Here is a 21,704-nt window from a genome sequence, read left to right on the forward strand (position 1 = left end):
TTACCAAAAATAAAAAAGAAAGCATGTAGTTAAATTTTAAAATTCTGCTGAAAATATGAATTACATTCTATTCTCTAAAAATACTTTATTTTGACACAGGAATCCTAAAAGTAAAAAAGAGACTATGCTTTTATTAAAAATGTTAGGCTTCATCACTAGCCTTTTAATACTAAGAAAAATGCTGCCAGATATGAGAAAGATGTAGGCTAGTAACTTGGTTTTCTAAATAAAGGATCTGACCATATGTACAATGATTGTAGTATGCTTTCCAAACCAAGACAAACTTAACCAATGGTTAACAAGTTTCTGAAAATACACCGGGGTCAAGCCAGATGTTAGGTATTTCCAAAAGATCTACTGGAAAATTTTTAATGGGCAACTAAAAATAGCTTCCGTCAGTATTCTTGATCTGGCTAAATTTTCTCACCTTTAAAAAATATACATATATGTATATAATGTATGAGTACGTAAATGCTCAATGAAACAACTACTGTCTAAAATGTTCCTCATATACATACTAAAAATCATTCAGAAACTGTATTTATTATATTTCATCTTGCATCACTCCTCATCAAACATCAAGCACTTAGCAATTGATATAGAGGATATAAAACTCTATCCTTCGCATACTAAGAAAAAATCCTTTCTTTATATCCCAGCCTCCAAAATTCTTTGCTCCTCAGTGATTCTAAAAATGCTTTAGGACAAGTAGGCTACTAACATAATCACATTCCATCTGCTCACCAACCTGTCTGCTCTGAATATTCTGAAGTTGAAGATAATGTGAAACGAAGATAACAATATTTGTAAAGTACATCACCTTCATATTTAGAAATATTAAAACTTTTCACAATAAAACCCTTAAAATTTTTAAGTATCCGTCTCAATCTCGTCATCAAGAGAGATGCCACTTAGACATGAAGCAAACAATGTATTGTCATTTATTTTAAAAATTTGGCCTTTAAAGCTAAGAACTGGGTGTCAAATCTTTCCAGTTTCCTATACACCTGAGATCAGCTGAGAAAACACGCACTTAAATGTTAAGTGTGAGCTCAGATTAAATGTTAAGTATGAGATATGATTCAGGTTCTTGATAAAATTCCATTTCACAGAGCTATATGAGAGAGCTGTCCTAGTCCACCGTGTGTTGCTAAAACAGAATTCCACTGGCTGAGTAGTTTATAATGAACAGAGACTTATTTCTTACAGTTTTGGAGACTGGGAAGTCCAAAGTCGAGGGTCCTGAATCTGATGAGGGACTCTCTTGCTGCATCATCCCATTGTGGAAGGTGCAAGCACAAGAAAGTGTGAGAGAGCAAGAGGGCTGTGAACTTGCTTTTATAAGAAACCCACTCCTGCAATAACAACATTAATCCATTCAAATCCCTTACGACCTAATCACCTCTTATGAAGCCTTGCCTAACTGTTGGGGGACATATTCAAACCATAGTATAGTATTCTGCCTGTGGTCTCTGAAATACATTCATTTCATCACAATGACCCCAGTTTTAACTCTTTCTAGCACCAACTCAGAAGTCCGAAGTCCAAACTCTCACCAAAATCAGATACAAGTCAATTCGAGGTATGATTCATCCTTAGGCAAATTCCCCACCAGCTGTGGGCCTCTGAAATCAAAACAAGTTATCTACTTCAAATACTATGGTGAGACAGATATAGACGCTCCCATTCCAAAAGGGAGATATAGGCAAGAAGAAAGAATTAACAAAACCCAACTCTAAAACCAAATAGGGAAAACAACATTAAGACTTAAAGCTGGAGAATAGTTTCCTTTAATGTCCCAAATCCTGGGAACACTGGAATTGGGGCTGGGCCCCCAAGGCCTCAGGTAGCCCCAACCCTATGACTTTGCTGGGCTCAGACCACCCAGCAGCTCTCATGGAATACCCCATGACATTGTTTGAAATCTAGTTAAAAAAAGCCATGCCTCTACAGCTCTTACATTCTGTGTGCCTGCAGAATTAGCACCATGTGGATGCTGCTAAGGTTTACGGCTTGTACTTCCTAGAACAGTGGGCTGAGCTGTAGCTAGGCCTGCATACACCACGGCTGGGGCGGCCAAGGAATGCTGTGCCAGAATGTGGGGAACAGAGAACTGAGGGGGCTCTGGTGGAGAGCACCCTGGGCCCATCCCTTGAAACCATTCTGCCCTCCTAGACTTCTGGGACTGTGATAGAATGGGCAGCCTCAAAGATCTCTGAAATGTATTTGGGGGTTATTCTCCCATTGTCTTGATCTCTTGTATCCCCATCAATATCCTTTGCAAATGGTTGCTTGGTCACAACTGTGGTTTGCTTTCCCAAACATGCTTTATCATTCTTTGTAAGGCCAGGCTGAACATTTTCAAAATCTTTGTTCTGCTTCTCCTTTAATTATCATTCTATCTTTAAGTCATTCCTCTCATATCTTACTCTATGTGGTTAAAAGTAGCTACTTAACTCCATCAATATTTTGCTTTGAAATTTATTGCACCAGATATCTTAGCTCCTTGCTCATAAATTCTGCATTCCACAAAGCCCTTGGGCAAGAATTCTATTCAGCCAAGTTCTCTGTGACATTATAACAAGGACTGTCTTTACTCCAGTTTCAAACACCTTGTTCTTCATTTCTACCTGAGACCTCATCAAAATGGACTTTCTTGTCCATGGTTCTACTAACATTCCAATCATGATCACTTAAGTAATGTAACTTAAGAAGTTCCAGATGGTCCTTAAATTTCTTGTGTTCTAAGTCCTCACTGAACTGCCAGGGGTGCTCCATTTGCAGCAATCTAGGCTTTTTCTAGCATTCAGTTCACAACTGTCCCAGCTTCTATGCATTACCCAATTCCAAGCTCCTTCCACATTTTCAGCTTATTGTTATAGCAACAGCCCTAGTTCTCAGTACCAATTATCTGTTGTCGTGTTTTGGGTTGCTATCACAGAATTCCAAGAACTGCATACTTTGAAATGAACAGAGATTTATTTCTTACAGTATTGGAGGCTGGAAGTTCAAAGTCAACTAAGGGGCCGGAATCTGGTGAGGGCCTTCTTGCTGGGATCTTCTCTGACCCCCACCTGCTCTCTTGTACTTTGCTGCTCTTCTCCTAGTAAGGCAGAAGGTCAAGAAAGCGCAAGAGAGCAAGTCGGGGATCACAGCTGCTTTTGTAACAAAACTACTCTCATGATAACTAACCCACTCCCATGATAACATTAATCCATTAATTACTGTAGAGCCCTTTTCCCTTATGACATACCAGTCTCTAATTAGGTGCTACTTCCTAACACTTTTGCATTGGGGATTAAGATTCCAGCACATGAACTCTGGAGACACGCTGAAACCATAGCAAGTCTTCCCTAATTCTAACCACTGAAAATCTTTTTCCTTTAAATACCAAAATCCAAAAGATTGATCCATGTTCAATATCATTTTTAGCTAACAATTTTTTTAATTAAAAATACTTTATTGTAGAAAATTCTAATAATCTATAGCTAACAAAATTAAGTGATCTCAATTCTTTAGTTCAGTATTTCAAGTTAATGGTCAATTTTTCTTAACTATAGCATTTCTGTTTCTTTTCTTACAGTCACGGTGTCTTCACTGAACATAAATAGAACAATCAAACTAATAATATCCTTTACATAATCACTATACATATATCGATTTAATCTTAGTTATTCTTCATATAGATTGTCTTGTAAGTTTGTTCTGCCAGTATTAATATTAGCATTATTATCTTACCAAGAGTCCAGCATGATGCGGTATCAGGCATGTTAGGAATTTGAGTGAAACAGATAGCAATGACAATAAGAACATTAAATCTCATTGTAGTATTTCAATGAGGTGTAATGAGTATCTAGAAAAGACATTTAATTGTATGAGCACCTCAAATGGAGAACTGAGTTTTATTCCTTGTTTCTCCCAACAATAAATGAATGCATTATTCCTTCTTTATAGTCAAGTACCTCACACAAATAATTTTTTAAATTTTTCCATGGTGAGTTCTCTTTACTTATGACCCTAAATGCCAAGCTCCCTACCTCTCTCTGCACACACTCAAATTAAATTTTTGGTTATATATTTAAAATATCTGTTTTATCTATACCATTGTCCAGCTTATTAGTTTACCAAGAGTCCAGTATGCTGTAGTATCTGCCATATTAGGAATATGAGTAGAGTCCCACAGATAGCAATGACACTGGGAATGTTATTCTAGTATTTCAAGAGGCACAGCAGCAACTTCTTCTTGCCTTAGTTTTCTTGTTAGTAATGATTGTCAACCTGTAGATGGCTATTTTGAAGTTTAAAATGAAAATTACTTTCATTTTAAAGTTCCTTCAAAAATATCTTCATCCCAAATAACTTATTCGAGCAAAAAAGTTTTCCTTCATTTATCTACATCTACTATTAAGAAACACTACTCTGATTAACAATTTTATATATCTACATTCACTAGGGATTAAGGATAGTTATTTAACATAGTAAGCCACTGCAAGAAAGGAAATTACCATGAGTTATCTTTTTTCAAGAAAATCAAATAATTTTATATCAAGGTAAAAAATATTTTAACTAAAATTAGGAAGTATTCTTTTCATTAGCATGTAAGTTCAATTCTAAAAAGTACACACAAAGAATTTCTACTTTTCTTCAAGGCTGATTCTAATGTTGGCAAATAAACAAAATGAAGCATTACAACAAAAAAAAATGAAAAACTTAAGTGAAAGGCAACAAATTATATTAAAAAGTATAACGTGGTACAACTAAATCAGTCTAAACTAATAGAAAAACTCTTGGGTGAAAATAAAACTATTTGTCCTTATGAGATTACCATCTCCCACAGAGAAACAACTGAGATTACATTTTTATTAATATGTATTATTACCTAAAATGAAATGAGAATCAATGCTAAGTGAAATATGATAAGGGAATCAAACAATCAAAGTAAAAGAGCCCTAGAAGGGTTCTTTTCTTGGAAAAAGAGGTTTCTTAAGAGTTCACAAAACAAAGAGACTTTGGAAGTAGTTATCAATTTCATATTTAGGCCCTTGGGTTGAATGAAGAATCAAGGTGCCCACATAAAAAAACAGGTAATAGTAATCCCATTGCCTCTATTATCCCCCAAGAATACACACAGAGATGTACATGCACACGCTCACACCTTCACAGGCAGTGTTAAACATAACGGCAAAGAAGTGGGAGGACATCTTTGGAAAGTTTTCTCTACTTCCTAATTTCAGCAAATCAGCCAACAAACAGGCAGCACTGATTTCCTGAAAAGACCCGTCATGATTTAAATTTGCAACAAGGAAAAGAAAAGCCAAACTACAAAGTGTTGGTATTTAAAATCAAACTTTCTAAAGCTCAGGGCTATCATAACACATGACTGGAAGGACAGAAAGATACCAACGTGCTACCACCTCACCTAATTAGCCAGGACAATTTAATATGTGAGGGCAGACAGGAAATAGTTTAACTTATTAGCAAATACAGCTAATGTTTTAAACTGTTCTTGTTATAAAATGAGATGTAGGGCAACATGAAATGGCAGCAAAGGTTATTCCACGATGCAAAGTTGTAAAATGCTTATCCAGAGTTAAAAAGAACAAATGTGCTAAACGACGAGCAAGGCCAATGCTGCTGTAACTAAAACACCGAGGGAGCACGAGCATAGGGGGAACCCAGAAGTTCATTATTTAAAACTGTTTTCTTGCTGACTTTATTAAAATGAGGCAATACATGATTTTTTTTTTTTTTTTTTAAACCAGGATAAAACAGTGATATGGTTTGGATCTGTGTCCCTGCTCAAATCTCATGCTGAACTGTAATCCCTAACGCTGAAGGTGGGGCCTGGTGGGAGGTGGCTGGATCATAAAGGCATTACCCCCTTTGATGCTGTTCTCATGATAGTGAGTGAGTGAGTTAGCATGAGATCTGGTTGTTTAAAGGTGTGGGGCACCTGCCCCCTCTCTCTCTTCCTCTTGCTCTGGCCATGTGAAATGCCAGCTCTCCCTTCACCTCCTGCTGTGATTTAAAGTTTCCTAAGGCCTCCCCAGAAGCTGAGCACATGCCAGCATGATGCTTCCTGTATAGCTTGCAGAACCATGAGCCAATTAAACCTCTTTTTATTTAAACTACCCAGTCTCAGGTATCCTTTATGGCAGTGCCTGAAGAAACAAATTCAGAAAAATTGGTCCCAAGAAGTGGGGCACTCTTATAACAATACCTAAAAATGTGGAAGCAACTTTGGGAACTGGATAATGGGCAGAAGCTGGAAGAGTATGGATGGCTCAGAAAATGACAGGAAATGAGGAAAAGTTTGAAACTTCCTAGAGGCTTGTTCAACTGTTGTGACCAAAATGCTGATAGTGATATGGACAATAAAGTCCAGGCTGAGGAGGTATCAGATGGATATGAGGAACTTACTGGGAACTACAGCAAAGGTTATGTTTGCTATGCGAAAGCAAAGGACCTGGAGACACTGTGCCCCTGCCCCAGGGATCTGTGGAACTTTGAACTTTAGAGTGATAATTTAGGGTATCTGGCAGAAGAAGTTTCTAAGCAGCAAAGCATTAAAGAGGTAACCCGCCTGCTTCTAACAACCTAAGCTAATATGTGCGAGCAAATAAATGACATAAAACTGGAACTTATATCTAAAAGTTTGGAAAATTTGCAGCCTGGCCATGTGAAAATTTGCAGCAGGCTGAAGACATTTGCATAACTAAAAGGCAGGCAAGTGCTGACAGCAAGAAAATGGGGAAAATGCCTCAAAGGCATTTCAGAGACCTTCGCAGCAGCCCCTCCTATCACAGGCTTGGAGGCCTAGGAGAGAACAATGGTTTCATGGGCCAGTCCCAAGAAAGTTTCACTGACCTGCACTACTCCCTGCATCCCAGCCACTCTAGCAACAGCTGCGGCTAAAAGAGCCAAGGTACAGCTCAAGCTGTCACTCCAGAGAGTGCAAGCCATAAGCCTTAGTGGCTTCCACATGGTCTTAAGCCTATGGTTATGCAGACTACAACAGTTAAGGTTTGGGAGCCTCTGCCTAGATGTCAGAGAATGTATGGAAAAGCCTGGATGTCCAGGCAGACATCTGCTGCAGGGGTGGAACTCTTATGGAGAACCTCTACTAAGGGAGTGCAGAAGGGAAATGTGGGGTTGGTACCCCACAAAGAGTCCCCACTTAGTGGGTCACTTAGTGGTGCTGTGAGAAGAAGGCCACCATCCTCCAAACCCCAGAATGGTAGAGCCCCCAGCAGTTTGCACCCTGCACTTGGAAAAGCCATAGGCACTCAACTCCAGCCTGTGAGAACAACGGTGGGTGCTGAACTCTGGAAGAGCCACAGGGGCAGAGCTGCCCAAGGCCTTGGAAGCCTATTCCTCACACCAGTGTGCCCTAAATATAAGAAATGGAGTCAAAGCAGGTTAATATGGAGCTTTAAGATTTAATGACTACCCTGCTGGGGTTTTGGACTTGCACAGGGCCTGTAACCCCTTTCTTTGGCTGCTTTCTTCCTTTTGGAACAGGAGTATTTAGCCAATGCCCGTACCTCCATTGTATCTTGGGAGTAACTAATTTGTTTTTAATTTTACACGCTCATAGGTACAAGGGACTAGCCTTGTCTCAGATAAGACTTTGAGTTAACGCTGGAATGAGTTAAGATTTTGAGGGACCGTTGGAAAGGCATGATTGTATTTTGCAATGTGAGAAGGACATGAGATTTTGGAGGGGCCAGGGATGAAAGGATATGGTTTTGGATGTGTGCCCCCCACAAATCTAATGGGGGGCATTGTAATCCCCACTGTTGCAGGTGGGATCTGGCGGTAGGTGATTGGATCATGGGGGAAGATTACCCCCTTTGGTGATGTTCTCATGAAAGTGAGTAAGTTATTGTGAGATATGGTTGTTTAAGAAGTGTGTGGCACTCCCAACCCACCCTGCTCTGGCCATGTGAAGTGCCGACTCCCCCTTTGCCTCCCGTCATGATTGAAAGTTTCCTGAAGCTTCCCCAGAAGCTGAGCAGATGCTAGCATCATACTTCCGGTACAGCCTGCAGACTGCATACCAATTAAACCTCTTTTCTTCATAAATTACCCAGTCTTAGGTACTGCTTTATAGCAGTGCAAGAACAGACTAAAACAGGAGAGATCTGTTACAATTTGTAAACACTGTTGTAGAAAGCAGCAATAAACATGAAAGTCAAAGGATGGGAGAGAAGAACATTAACTTTCCTAACAGACAATACTGAACTTATTTTCCTGTTTGTGTTAATTGCTGTATTTTCTGAAGATCCTCATGCAGACACATTTTAAACAATTCCAATATAAGATATAAATTCCCATATCCACCTCAATTCACCTCATCCTACGTCATTCCCACCTTCAGAAAGAGTAATTACTCATTTTGTTTATCACTTAGACTGGAAATTTCTTAAAGCCAAGAAAAATGCCTCAATGCCTTGTATACTTTTGTTCTCCCCAAATTATCAGCAGGCTGCATGGTGCAAATAGTTCAACAAATAGATGCTTCATTAATAATAAACAATTGAGCAAAGGAACTTGGAAAGACAAATGGTCATGGTCCTGTATGAAGCAGCTGAGACCTTCCACAAGTCAATCTGACTCATTGCTCTCTTCATTACAATTTCTGTATTTGCATCTTTGTAAAGTCCTCCCTCTCCCCTCAATCTCATGTTGTGTTCTCATTAGGCAAGGATCTGTGTTTCATTCATATTTGTATCTAGGGCACAGCACTGGGCCAGGCACAGGAGAAGCTGGGTAGAGATTGTGGAATAGATGAATAAATAAATGATCCTTGCTACTAACTGGCTTAAGGGGAAAACTCTAGTAATTCTATGAGCGTTTAATGAGACGAGCAAATTGATATAAAATTCTCTTAATGTGCACTGTATCAAAGGCTGGCATAGAAACATTCAGACTCAATCCCTGCTCTTCAAAGCCTCTGTAAGACTGTGTGGCTACAGAGATGCCAGGCAGCATGGTGGTGCCATAGGAGGCCATAACAGCGGGAACAATCCTGGCTTTCCCACTATACTGGACTTTGGACCTACTGATGAACACTACTTGACTTAATTTTCCTCATATATAAAGGAAGAACACTGGACTAGAAAAGTACCTTTCAAAAAATTTTTTTAAAGAACATATACCTTAAAAATATTAAACAGAACCCTGTACATGTATGCAAAAGAGATAAAAGCGGAGCTGTTTTCATCAGTTGAACTAGGCATAATACTTATGGGAAGCAGAACTGGGTCCCCATCAATTTTCCTCTTTCCCCTCACTCACACCCCCAGGCGAGGCCCCGAGACATACATCTCCCTGTAACCCAAGGTTACACTGAACCCAGTCAGAAAACCAATGATATAAAAACCTGTAAGGTTTATAACAGTTATAACATTCTCCGGTTCTAACACTGAACAATTCTCCCGTGATTTCCTCTAAGGTTCTAACATCCACATCAAGATGCCTCCTGTGCAAGTCTCCTATGCATTATCCTATAAATTTTGCAGCATCACTATCTTTCCTGTAACTATTTTCTAAACTACCCACTTGTAGGCTTATCTTTTAAGAAATGCGGTTCCTTCAATACCATTAACATCCTTTCTATAGCCTTTTACGGAGGCTTCATTACATAAAAACACTATGATCAGCAACAGAGGAGATAAAGGGGCAAATCCAGACATGTATCATTTCCTTAAAGAGCTTACAATCTAACGGTACATTACTACAAACAACCATAATGGCGTGTAGAAACTGCTGGTGTCATTGGATAAAGTAAAATGGAAGCTTAAGGCTGGGATCATACTTCTGGTTAGCAAGATCAGAAAAAACTTCAAGAAAACAGATGGAATAGGAGCTGGACTGTGAAGGATGGTGGGCTTTGAACATAAAAAGATTATGGGACACAGGTTCCCAGCAGAGGTGACTTCACGAACGCTGGCAAAAAGGCAGGCAGCGATGGGTCTAGCATGGGTAGCTATACCTACTATGAGCCTAGTTGAAATGGGGGCTGTGTGAAGACAAGAATGGAGAACAAAATCAATAACTGGCAGAATGTGAATGGCCTAATTAAAGTTTTACAGCACATGGGAACTTCACAGAGGTTGAAGTACAGGAAAGACTGGAGATGGAAGCCCTTGTTAAGAAGGCAAACAGTATAAATGCCTGAAAAACAAAAGAATGGCAGGAGTGAAGAGGAAAGGTGCTGTTTGGAGCCATTTCTGCAGGGGTTGGAAGTGGTGGCGTGGGAGGGTGTCAAAGATGATGTAAAGGCTAAAATCCAGGTAAGCCGGAAATGCTGGTGTCATTAATAGAAATGGAGCACACACGACCAAGTTTGGAGACAGACGATGAGTGCTAAGCGCCAGCAGAAACATCCTGCAGGAAAATGCAAACACTGAATTGAAACTTGGGAAAGAGGTCAGAGCTGTATATATATAGGAAGACTTTTTAGAGAACGGCAGAAGAAGTTTTAAGAGTGAATTGCAATTGCTGAGGAGGAGGCTACACTGGAAGAAGACAATTCTAAGTGTCCATCTCACACTAAGGGATAATATGAGGAAAATGGGTCAGAGAAAAAGTGTAGTTAGGGAGGCATGGGAGAACCGGGAGAGCACAGTGTCATAAATAATTATATCCATGTACGTACACATTTATGAAGGAAAAAGCTTGGTTCTTTTTTTTTTTTTTTTTTTTTGAGACCAAATCTCACTCTGTCACCCAGGCTGAAGTGTAGTGGCACGATCTCGGCTCACTGCAACCTCTTCTTCTTGGGTTCAAGCAATACTCCTGCCTCAGCCTCCTGAGTAGCTGGGATTACAACTGCACGAAACCACGCCCAGCTAATTTTTATATTTTTGGTAGAGACGAGGTTTCACCATTTTGGCCAGGCTGGTCTCAAACTCCTGACCTCAAGTGATCCGTGCTCCTCAGCCTCCCAAAGTGTTAGGATTACAGGTGTGAGCCACCGTGCTCGGCTGCTTAGTTCCTTTTCTAAAGGATCACATACGTTGTTATATGTCAGGGTTCTCTGAAGTGTGTTCTAAATAAAAAACACCAGTTTTAGATGTTAAAAGGTGCTTTAAGATAAAAATAAGACTCAGTGATTTAATAAATTGGGGTATTGGTCATTTATTTCCTACAGAAATTCAAGATGTACGTCAGATTTTTAAATTCAAATTTCTCCTGCAGGAATTCAAGATGGACATCGATTGAACAGGCTGGTTACAGATCTGTTTAATTTTGTTTGAGTTAGCATTTATTCCAAGACTTAGGTGTCCCATAATCCCTTTGTTTTATATCTGCTTGAGAGAGTAGTACTTTTTCCACAGGAGGAAACATTGATATATGATAAAACTCAGAAATTTACAGAATATTAGAAGTAGAAAAAATGCTTGTGATCATTTCATCCAATTCCTTCATTTTATAGCTGAAGACAGAAAGTTAATTATAGGACAACCACTATAGTGTCTTCTCCTAATTCTTGATAAAGTATAAAAATGTAGTACATGTATATGCATAGGAACAAGAGAGACAAACAAAAAAAGACAAAAGAAAAAGAAATTGAGGCTTTGAAAGCTACAGCATCAGGCATCAACTGAAGAGCAACTTGCTTTATGTTCAGTGTTTTCGAACATTTCACAGTGTCATCCGGAAGGTTACACAAGGCTCAATAATTGCTCAGTCTTGCAAAAGAGGAAACTGAGGGCTACAGGTTAACTTGGTCAGTGAACCAGCTACTACATGAAAAAGTTGTAATTCACGTCAGAATTTATCTGACTCTGAAATCCAGGCTTCTGAATAAGATGCTCTGCTAACTTCACAAGAGGGCCACAGAAGAAGCCAGCTACTGGATAAACTCCCGCCCCTCCACCCTTGGATCACACGCAAGATACAGCTTTCTTGCATCCAACTCTGACTACCCATAAATGAATAAATAAAATCTGCTGTAACAAATTCAAAAAAAAGCTAGATTTACAAAAGAGGTCCTCAAGAGTATATGTATTTGTTTTTTAAAATAACTTCATAAAAGAATTTTCAATGTATTCTCTTGCCCAGAGTGAATACAATGATGCCATTTTTATTTATTTTCTCTAGACTGCATATTCTGCATATGTCAGGATGTCCTTTTTGCATTTCAGCAAGATTCTGACTATATCCTTCAAAAAATTTTTCTATGAAACCCACTTTTGTTCATGAGAAATAAGCCCAAAGAAGAATGATCACCTTTGATAGCAGACCATGAATTCTGAATAATCTGTTTTCACTGAAATGGAACGCTGCCTTTAAATGAGTCTCATCATGTATATACATACAGACACATAAGCCATATATATATACATATATGCAAATATTAAATTCTTAACTTTTGACTCCCTAACTTGCAATAGTACCATATGACTCTACAGTGAGTGGAAGCAATTCAAGTGGTGCTGATACTTTAAAAATTCATTCCCGCACATTGTATGTAATACATAGTCAACTACTAACCCATGTTCCTCCAATGTGCCGATGATAGAACAAGTTTTATCTCCCAAGTTATGATTCTGTACACCCGAGTTCATTGTAGAAGGCTGTGTTAGGTCATGTGGTAAAACAATACTTATGAATACTTAGTAAAAGCAAAAAATAAAATCCACAAAGCTGTAATTACAAAAAACACATTTTGACCTAATTTTCTGGTAATGTGATTAAAAATTTCATATTCTTCCATAATTTTTTAAAAAATTAAAACTTTGAACTGCTATATTGATTAGCGAAATTTTAACAAGAGTGGTATTGTTCTACGTAGACTTAGATGTAGCTCATCTTTAATAGCATATCCCAAAGTATGTACCCTGAAACACTACATTTTACTGTCAAAGAGAGTCAGGAAATACTACACGATCTATTCCTCTCTTGGGGACTGATAACACACACTGGAATTGGATAAGCTCCTAGAAGTTCTGCAGTTTAAATAAAATAGCTTTATTCAATCCATAATCTCCCAAGCTTATTCTATTCACAGAACCTTTTTTGTTGCTGCTGTTGTTGTTTTCTGCTTAGTATCTATCAATGTCCCAGTATGATTAGTACCATAGGAAATAAACCTGGGAAGCCATGATCTATGATGATAGAAACGGGATAATTAAAATAAGTGGGTGATACCAAAACCATTTGTATTAAATTTTGGAATACATGCTATTCACCAGCATATTTTTCTTTTAGACTGTTACTTTTTAAAAGATAAATTTAAAAGATAATTAATTACCTACAGGTACAGCAATCATTTTAAAAACAGAATAGGAACACGCTGAGTACCAAAAAAAACACAGTATACTCTGGTTTTACCTGTGTAAAACCAAAGTAGGTTTTACTTGTATCTGGGTTTACTTATATAAAACCAAAGTAGGTAAGACACTTGGTGTAAAATGAGAATTGGCAATGCATATTTAATCCTCCTTTAAGATCACTTCCAAGGCATAAAGACAGTAGGAAAAAAGTGAGTAGTTCATTATTAAAGGCTGAAGTCCAGCACACTTACACTGCCCATTCAAGCTTCTCATTCTTGATTGAGTTGTACAGAGCCTGTAAAGAGAGAAAATGAGATCAAATTATTCTTTCCATTCTGTTCCACATTTTGAATTCAGCAAATGACCAAGTAATTCCTTCCTAACAGGATAGGCGCGAAGCACCCCCGTCAGCCATCTTGGCTTTAGAAAGGTGAATACATGGAGAGGCAAATGAGCATTGGGTGAACGTTTCATGAAACAAAGAGACTTTCACAAAGTTAAAACTGTCTTTTATCGGGCCGGGCGCGGTGGCTCACGCCTGTAATCCCAGCACTTTGGGAGGCCGAGACGGGCGGATCACAAGGTCAGGAGATCGAGACCATCCTGGCTAACACGGTGAAACCCCGTCTCTACTAAAAGTACAAAAAAAACTAGCTGGGCGAGGTGGCGGGCGCCTGTAGTCCCAGCTACTCGGGAGGCTGAGGTTGGAGAATGGCGTAAACCCAGGAGGCGGAGCTTGTAGTGAGCCGAGTTCGCGCCACGGCACCCCAGCCTGGGTGACAGAGCAAAGACTCCGTCTCAAAAAAAAACAAAAAACAAAAAACTGTCTTTTATCAGTAAGGCACAGTACTGTACTACATTTCGCTATCGTAACATATTAGGATGTGATTAAAATTACACTGTGCATGCTATTTCTCATATTGAAAATATGGTCTTGTAGTTTCACTCAGTTGGCCAGTGGAGTACTCATACATTTTTCTTTTCTTCTTTTTGTCAGTCTGAGTCTCACTCTGTTGCGCAGGCTGGAGTGCAATGGCACAATCTTGGCTCACTGCAACCTCTGCCTCCTGGGTTCAAGTGATTCTCTTGCCTCAGTCTCCCAAGTAGCTGGGATTACAGGTGTGCACTGCCACCACACCTGGCTAATTTTTGTATTTTTAGTAGAGACGGAGTTTCACCATGTTCGCCAGAATGGTCTTGAACTCCTGTTCTCAGGTGATCCGCCCACCTCACCCTCCCGAAGTGCTGGGATTACAGGTGTGAGCCACCGTGCCTGGTCGCCCTTTTTTTTTTTTTTTTTTTTTTCCTTTTTCATTACTGAAAGAAATAGAATTGTCTTCACGGGAAATTAAAGAGTAAGATACATGGTAGGGGGACTGAAGCCAGACATGGAAAAGCATCTTAGAACTGTTTTAGAGTTTCCATACCACTAACTTAAGCAGTTTTTTACCAATGAAACATCCCAATTCTGCCTTACAGTTAAGTATTACATTGTGGTGTGTGTGTGGTTGTGGCAGCTTGGACAGAAAGCTTCTTTAGACCCTTGGTAACAATAATGGTATAGTTAAGTCAGCACAAGACTGCCACCCTGATTCTCCCAGCTCTAGCATTACAAAGGTCCTTGTAGTCAGCTTGTTCCACTATAACAACTACCAAGAAACACTTTTTTAAGAGACAGGGTCTTGCTATGTTGCCCAGGCTGCAGTGGAGTGGCTATTCACAATCATGATGATAGTGCACAACAGCTTCAAACTCCAGAGCTCAAGTGATCCTCCTGCCTCAGCTTCCTGAGCAGCTGGGACTACAGGCACATACCACAGTGTCTGGCTTTACTTTTAAATTTTAAGATGTTATAAGCAACACACAAATGCATTTCTAAGATACAAAACCACAAGAGCAAATTATATTCAACAAAAAAACTGTATGCATAACAATATTATGATGATGTTGGAACATTTTTCCTCCAAGAATGACTTGGATCAATTAGAACTTGAAGGCTTAGCCAAGACTTCATTTACTCTGAGATAGAAAAAAGGGGGATCATATGTCATCTAACCTCTTATCTTTCAAACAAGAAAAGGCAGGTTCAGAAAGTTGTCCAAGCAGCACAGCAGAGCGGAATTGCCTTGTATTTCTATCCTTTGGCCCTTAACATTGTCTCACTCAAGCGTTTACATGTGTGTAAGCAAACCCTGCACACCAATAGTGAATTCACTTTTCAGCAAAATACTTCCAAATTCAGTATAAATTTATCTAAGATGCAGATTTTATATTATTTATGACTCAATACATGTATTCTTAGCCAGTATCTTGACAAACTTCATAAAAATTCTCCATTGTGGCTGCAATGGTCAATTCAACTACTGAAAAATTACAGTAGCTAATAAAAACCAGGTCACATTTTTTATTTTTCAGGACATGGTATGTATTCTCAAACACAAAAGGGATAGAACACACAATTAAAATACGGAGTACACTGAGGCACAAAGACCATGCTATAAATTGGGTATTCGTTTTGAAGAACTCAGGTTTACTGAAGAGCTCCAATCTATGATACAGTTAATGTCTCAGGAGGCTGAACACCTATGGAAACGCAGAGAGAGCTGAATTCTAGCTCAAGTCTCAGCAGGGCTTTTGTTGGACAAATGCCTTTTAAATGAATTATATTACTCGCATGAGCCATTTTGAACCCACAAGTAACAGTGGGCTGAGAAACTACTAATGAAAAGAGATCATTAAAGTTTCTTTAGATACTACTATCATACTCAATATTAGACAGAGTAATTCACAATGTGGCAAAGATTTTTTTAAAAATCTGTTCATAAAGGTAGATGGTTGAAATGACAGCTAAACATCTAAAATTTTTCTAATACATTCATTCCTGTTCTAGCACAATTTTTTTCCAATACTTTTGCCCTCAAGAATATTTTGCTTAAAGAGAAGTAGAATTCTAAATTTAAAAATTCTTGCTATTCAATCAGCCAGATAGCTCATGAAGATAATCTATTACAAAGCATCTTGCCGAATTCCACAGACTTGCAGTAGTGCAGATCAAGTCCTCTCATTGTGTAAATAACATAGAATAGATTTTTTTTTATTGTAGCATGCCGAATCCAAACAGTGGATGTCATCCCTATTCTTTTCAATTGCAAAATTGCAAAAGAATTTTCCTCGTTCTTTGTAGTGTTTTATCACGATTCACTGTTTTTCTTAATAAAAGGAAGACACTTTACAAATGCATTCAAAACTTAAATACACTCTCTACACAACTTCCCATCTTTTTATCTACTCAGCCTAGTTAAGAAATGAATTCCCTTGATTCTTCCTTATCTCTAGCCTGACAGTCATTACTTCCTTTCCCGTGTAGCCTAGAAGTCATGGTCTCTCACTTCCACCAGTCCAGTTAATATCTTCAGCTTCTTTGTTCTGCTGCTGTACATGAAAATATTAATAGATATTATATAATTTTTTTTTTTGAGACAGGGTCTTGCTTAGTTGCCCAGGCTGGAGTACAGTGGTGCAGTCATAGCTCACTACAGCCTCAAAATCCTGGGCTCAAGGGATCCTCCTGCCTTAGCCTTCTGAGTAGCTGTGGTTACACCTATATAACTCTTGATTAATCCTGCTCTGATTTCTCCATATGAAAATCCTACAGATTAGTTAGGATTTCTTTTACTTTCAAATGTCAAATACCTAAACACTGCCTTAAGGGTAAGGAGGTCTAATAATTAATGTAGTCAGATCATAAAAAAGTATGCATGTAGTAGCCTCAGGGGTCCAGGAATTTCTCTCTCATCTCAATTCTCCTCTTTCTACTCCAACCAACTCCAGTCCTTGTTTCTCCACTAACAAGAAACGCATCCAAAATAAGCAACACCTTTTCACAGCTTGGCTCTCTCAATAGTAACAACAACAAACTAGTTCTTTCTCCCAGCTCCAGTATGAAAGGCCCCAGGAGAGGTTTAGTTCCCCATCCCTCCCATGGACGGATCTGTGTGGCTAGGAGATAAAGTTCTATGACTCGGCCCATCTCTGAAGCCCAGTGGACTGGGGGGTTGCGGGGAGGTGGGTATTAATGAGCGGTAGCACTGAACTTCGCGGTCTCCCCAATTTGTATGTGACTAATTCAGGACTACTAGAGAAAATTAAACAACAGAACAAATTAATGCCATTGAATATTCATCAACTGAAGCTTCAGCAGGGTCTTCATTCATGAGGTTCTTGCCATCTTCTCTAAAATGCATCTGTACTAGCACCTGTTTCTCCTTTCTGATGGTAAGGGAAGAACCAACAGAATGGGATTTCAGAACTGAACTCGGAGATCACGAAACAGAGGTTTCCTTACAAGGATGAGGAAATGAAATCCCAAGTTAATTAACTTCTCTCCACGGCCCATAGCTGGTTGTCACAAACACTGACTCAAGTAAATAACACTTCATGTTTATATCAACTAACTACATTCTCTCCTCCTAAGACCAAACCTTACGGCATCATACATGCCTGGCCAAAGTCAGAGCCCGTTTGAAAAGATAATAAGACTTGTGCCTCTCTTAGAATATATTCAAATAATCTGGTAATGTTCTATTCTTAAAAGATGAGCTTTAAAGAGCCACCGTTGCTAGGACACATGCTTGAAGTGCCTTTGTCACAGAGGAAGATGGGCTGGCTGCACTGATCCTATACTCTCAGTCCATTTAGGACCCAAAGCATTTGTCATGAAAATGGTTAAAACTGGAGGCATAGTCTACGGCTCAGAAAAACAACTTATCTGCTTATCTGCAGCTCTGCCAGGGGTTATCTGGCCTGGCCCCAAGACGGCAGGGTTTGTGAGGAAACATTGCTATGGACTGGTAGTTAGAGATAAGGGAGGCAAGTTACCACATGGACCTTAATGGGACAGGACAGCCCACATCAGTACATACAGTGAAGCGGTAACTCACTGTGAAAGGCTGAAGAAGAATGCCCCCCACAAAGATGTCCAGGTCCCATTCTCTAGAACTTGTGAATGTTACCTTATATGGCAAAAACTTTAAAGATGTGATTAAGTTAAAGAACTTGAGATGGGGAACGTACGTGGGTGGGCTCTAAATGCAATCACAAGTGTCTTTATAGAAGAAGGCAGACGGAGATTTAAGAAAGACAGAAAAGAAGGCGACATGAAGAGGAATATGGAAATTAGAGTAATACACACATAACTCAAAGAATGCTGGCGACCACCAGAGGTTAGAAGAGGCGAGGAAGAGATTTTTCTCCTGGACCCTCCAGAGGGTGAAAAGCCCTGTCGACCTCTTGATTTCAGACTTCTGGCCTCTGCAATTGTGAGAATGCATTTCTGTTTTTTAAGACACCAAGTTTGTGGTAATTTGTTACAGCAGCCCAAGGAAACCAGTACTCCAGGGTGCAAGAGAAACGCAGATACCTAGCAAAGAATGATGATATACCCACAGATGGATTTTAAGAAATAGTTCCAGGGTCAGTTCCTAGGTCAAATAGTCTTTCACCACAGTGGTCTTATCTAAACATGTGACAGTGCATGCAAGAATCGACTGAGGAATTTTTTAAAACACTGATTATTGTGCCCTGTCCTAGATCTACCAAATCAGCTCCTTGGATGAGGAAAATGCGTGAATATTTCTAAATGCTCCACATGTAACTCTGATTGGAAGCCTTGGTTAAAAAAAATCACTGCTTTGCAAGCTTATCAATCTTTTATCCAACTGCAATTTCTGTAACTTAACCCCGGAGCCAGATAACAATCACACACCTCTCTTGACACTAACCAGGATAGAACGACTCTTTGAATTTGAAGATCATCATTTTTAAGAATGAAAAAGCAAAGGAAATTGCTTAAATTACAGAGGTAAACGTATCCTGGTCTAAATTTACTTTTTAAGTCTTTGTTCCTTACTTTTGGTTGCTTCTCAGAGAAGATAAAATGCAATTTTATTCAAGGCGTTAGCGCCGTCATCGCCAGCCCACACAGGGTTCTCTGAAGCTTTTCTACATTACCATGCATTGTGTAACCGTGAGTCTCTCTCTTTCTCTCTCCAACATATTGTGCACAGCTGATGGAATCCGTGTATTTTAGTTCAATAATCTCTAAACTCCAATTAATTTTTTTCTCTGCGGTCTCTGAATCATTATGAAAAGTATGGAGGATATCACAGCTTCCACTTTCAGTGAAACTGACAGTGACCGCAGCGGAATTTGTACTCAGAAAGAATTATGACACCATCCATACCACAATTCCCTCTTTCAAATGCTATGCTGGCTCTCATGCAGACACTCAGATCAAGCAGACTGTTAAGTATAGAATTAAATATGTACCACTCTGGCAGTGTTATCAGAGAAAAAGCATGTTTAAAAAAGACATTGGTCAAAAATTAATGATAAAACCAGTTAATAGATGAGTATCAAAACGGTTAGAAAAGCTCAAAATACTTTGCAGCGGTCTTCAACTTTTATTGTCTTGTCTATGCCTTAAAATAATATTGAAAAACCGCACTATTTCTCACTATAGGAAGCTTCTCCAAAACTAGTATTTGGAATTGACTCTTTTTTTGCCCCCTCCCGACCAGTGGGGGTCTTACACCTTGCGATGTACCAAATAAGGTCATAAGTGCGTTTTTTTTCCCCCCTTAAGTGGCAAAGGGCAATTGTTAAGCAGAGGTGCAAAAGGAGAAATAGCCTGAAGGCTTGACCACAAGAGAACTCAAAGGTAGATCCATTTTAGGGAGAAGAACATATAGAAGATGAGTTTCTGGAAATTGATTCCCTTTAAGCTATCTGTGTTCTCCCATACCCACTGGACAGTTTTCATATACCCAACTGTAAAGAGCACCACATTAGAGAATGTATATTCATAAGCAACTTGGTTAACATTCATCTTTTCAGTTCTTATTTAGGGTGACAGAACATGCTTGAATTTGCTTTTCTGTTTTTTTTTTGGTTTTTTTTTTTTTTTTTTTTTACTTCTATGGTCAGACATAGTTTTGGAATCGAGTTAACATGTAAACAGAGCTGAAATCTGTGTCTTGGACAATTAATCTTGTGTTGTGATACACTTCCAAACCCAGTCACAGTCGCAAAAGCACCTCACCGTGAATACATGTCCCAGCACAAATTCATATTAATGAACACTAGAAAATTAATTTCAAAGCCCTTATCTTATTGAAAGAGAATCTGAAGTATAATTAACATGTATAATTCATCATGTAATCATTTTTAAGTACATCCTAGAGGCTAGGGAGGCATTATGCTAGGTACGGATTAATCTGTTCTGCCTTCAGAGGCCTCTTATATAAGGAATATAAAATGTGCTGCTAACCCTGACTGAACTTCACCTAGTGAAGAATTAGTCAGCTAATGGAGTCAACTAATTTTTTTCCTACTTACAATGTGCGAGACACTTTCACACACAGTATCTAATATGCGACATTATGTTATACGTATTTTCTTGAGAGAAAAATTTAATAAAAGAGAGAAAAGATCCAACCTTATGAGCAAAGAATTTGAAATGGGTGGGTGGAGCACCTGTCATGGACTTGCACGTTTAAGACAAATCAATTGATCTGGCCCTCATTTTCTTTATATGCAATAGGAGAGGGCTGCATAAAGTTAGCGTTCTTTGCTCACTTCCAGATCTACTATTTTACAATTCTACTTCAGAAAGACCTTAGCTATCACTCAGCTAAACTCCCAAACTAGTCCTTTCTTTACTCTCTGCTCCCTTTTCCTGTGTTCCTCACTAAATATTTTTTTTTTGCCATGGTTTTTGATCAATAACATCACTACCTGCTCTCAAATCCCAAGCACAGCTTTTATAGATTAATAAATGCATATCTTAAAATTGCAAATGAACAAACAAGAATAGGAGAGGGAGTGGGAGCTATAGTAAGAAAGCCAGAGAAATGTTAAGAGGTGGGAGAAGGGGAGCAGTGGGACTCCGACTGCCTCTTGTCAACGCACCTTTCTGAGCTACAACAGTTTGAACCTCCATTCCTTCATTATTACTGAAGAAAAATAAGGTAGCCAAAGACAATACTAACTAAACACTCCTGCCAAAGAATATGGCCAGCATTTCTGGAGATGCACAAAATCAAACCTGAAAGTGAAGGTTGGGTGCAGTGGCTCACAAATGTAATCTCAGCACTTTGGGAGCCGAGGAGTGTGGATCTCTTGAGCCCAGGAGTTCAAAACCAGCCTAGCCAACATGGGGAAACCCAGCCTTTACTAAAAACACAAAAATTTGCCAGGTGTGGCAACATGTGCCTATAGTCCCAGCTACTTGGAGGCTGAAGCAGGAGGATTGCTTGAACCGGGCAGGTGAAGGTTGCAGTGAGCTAAGATCATGCCACTGCACACCAGCCTGGGAGAGAGAATGAGACTTTTGTCTCAAAAAAACAAAAAGCGAAAAAA

At 39.1% G+C, this 21,704-nt stretch overlaps 1 protein-coding gene across 8 annotated transcripts in view; it reads right to left on the minus strand.

Moving 5' to 3' along the window:
- The window catches only part of PSD3 (pleckstrin and Sec7 domain containing 3), a 554,389-nt gene that overhangs the window by 101,925 nt on the left and 430,760 nt on the right, over positions 1–21,704 (minus strand). For all 8 annotated transcript variants that reach the window (XM_045398994.3, XM_005562705.5, XM_015454524.4 and 5 more), the window contains one exon: positions 13,538–13,581. In XM_045398994.3, coding sequence (XP_045254929.2) covers positions 13,538–13,581 — 44 coding nt within the window. The remainder of the gene's footprint in view (positions 1–13,537; positions 13,582–21,704) is intronic.

This window comes from Macaca fascicularis, chromosome 8 (assembly GCF_037993035.2).
Source record: "Macaca fascicularis isolate 582-1 chromosome 8, T2T-MFA8v1.1".
NCBI classification, from domain to species: Eukaryota; Metazoa; Chordata; class Mammalia; order Primates; family Cercopithecidae; genus Macaca; species Macaca fascicularis.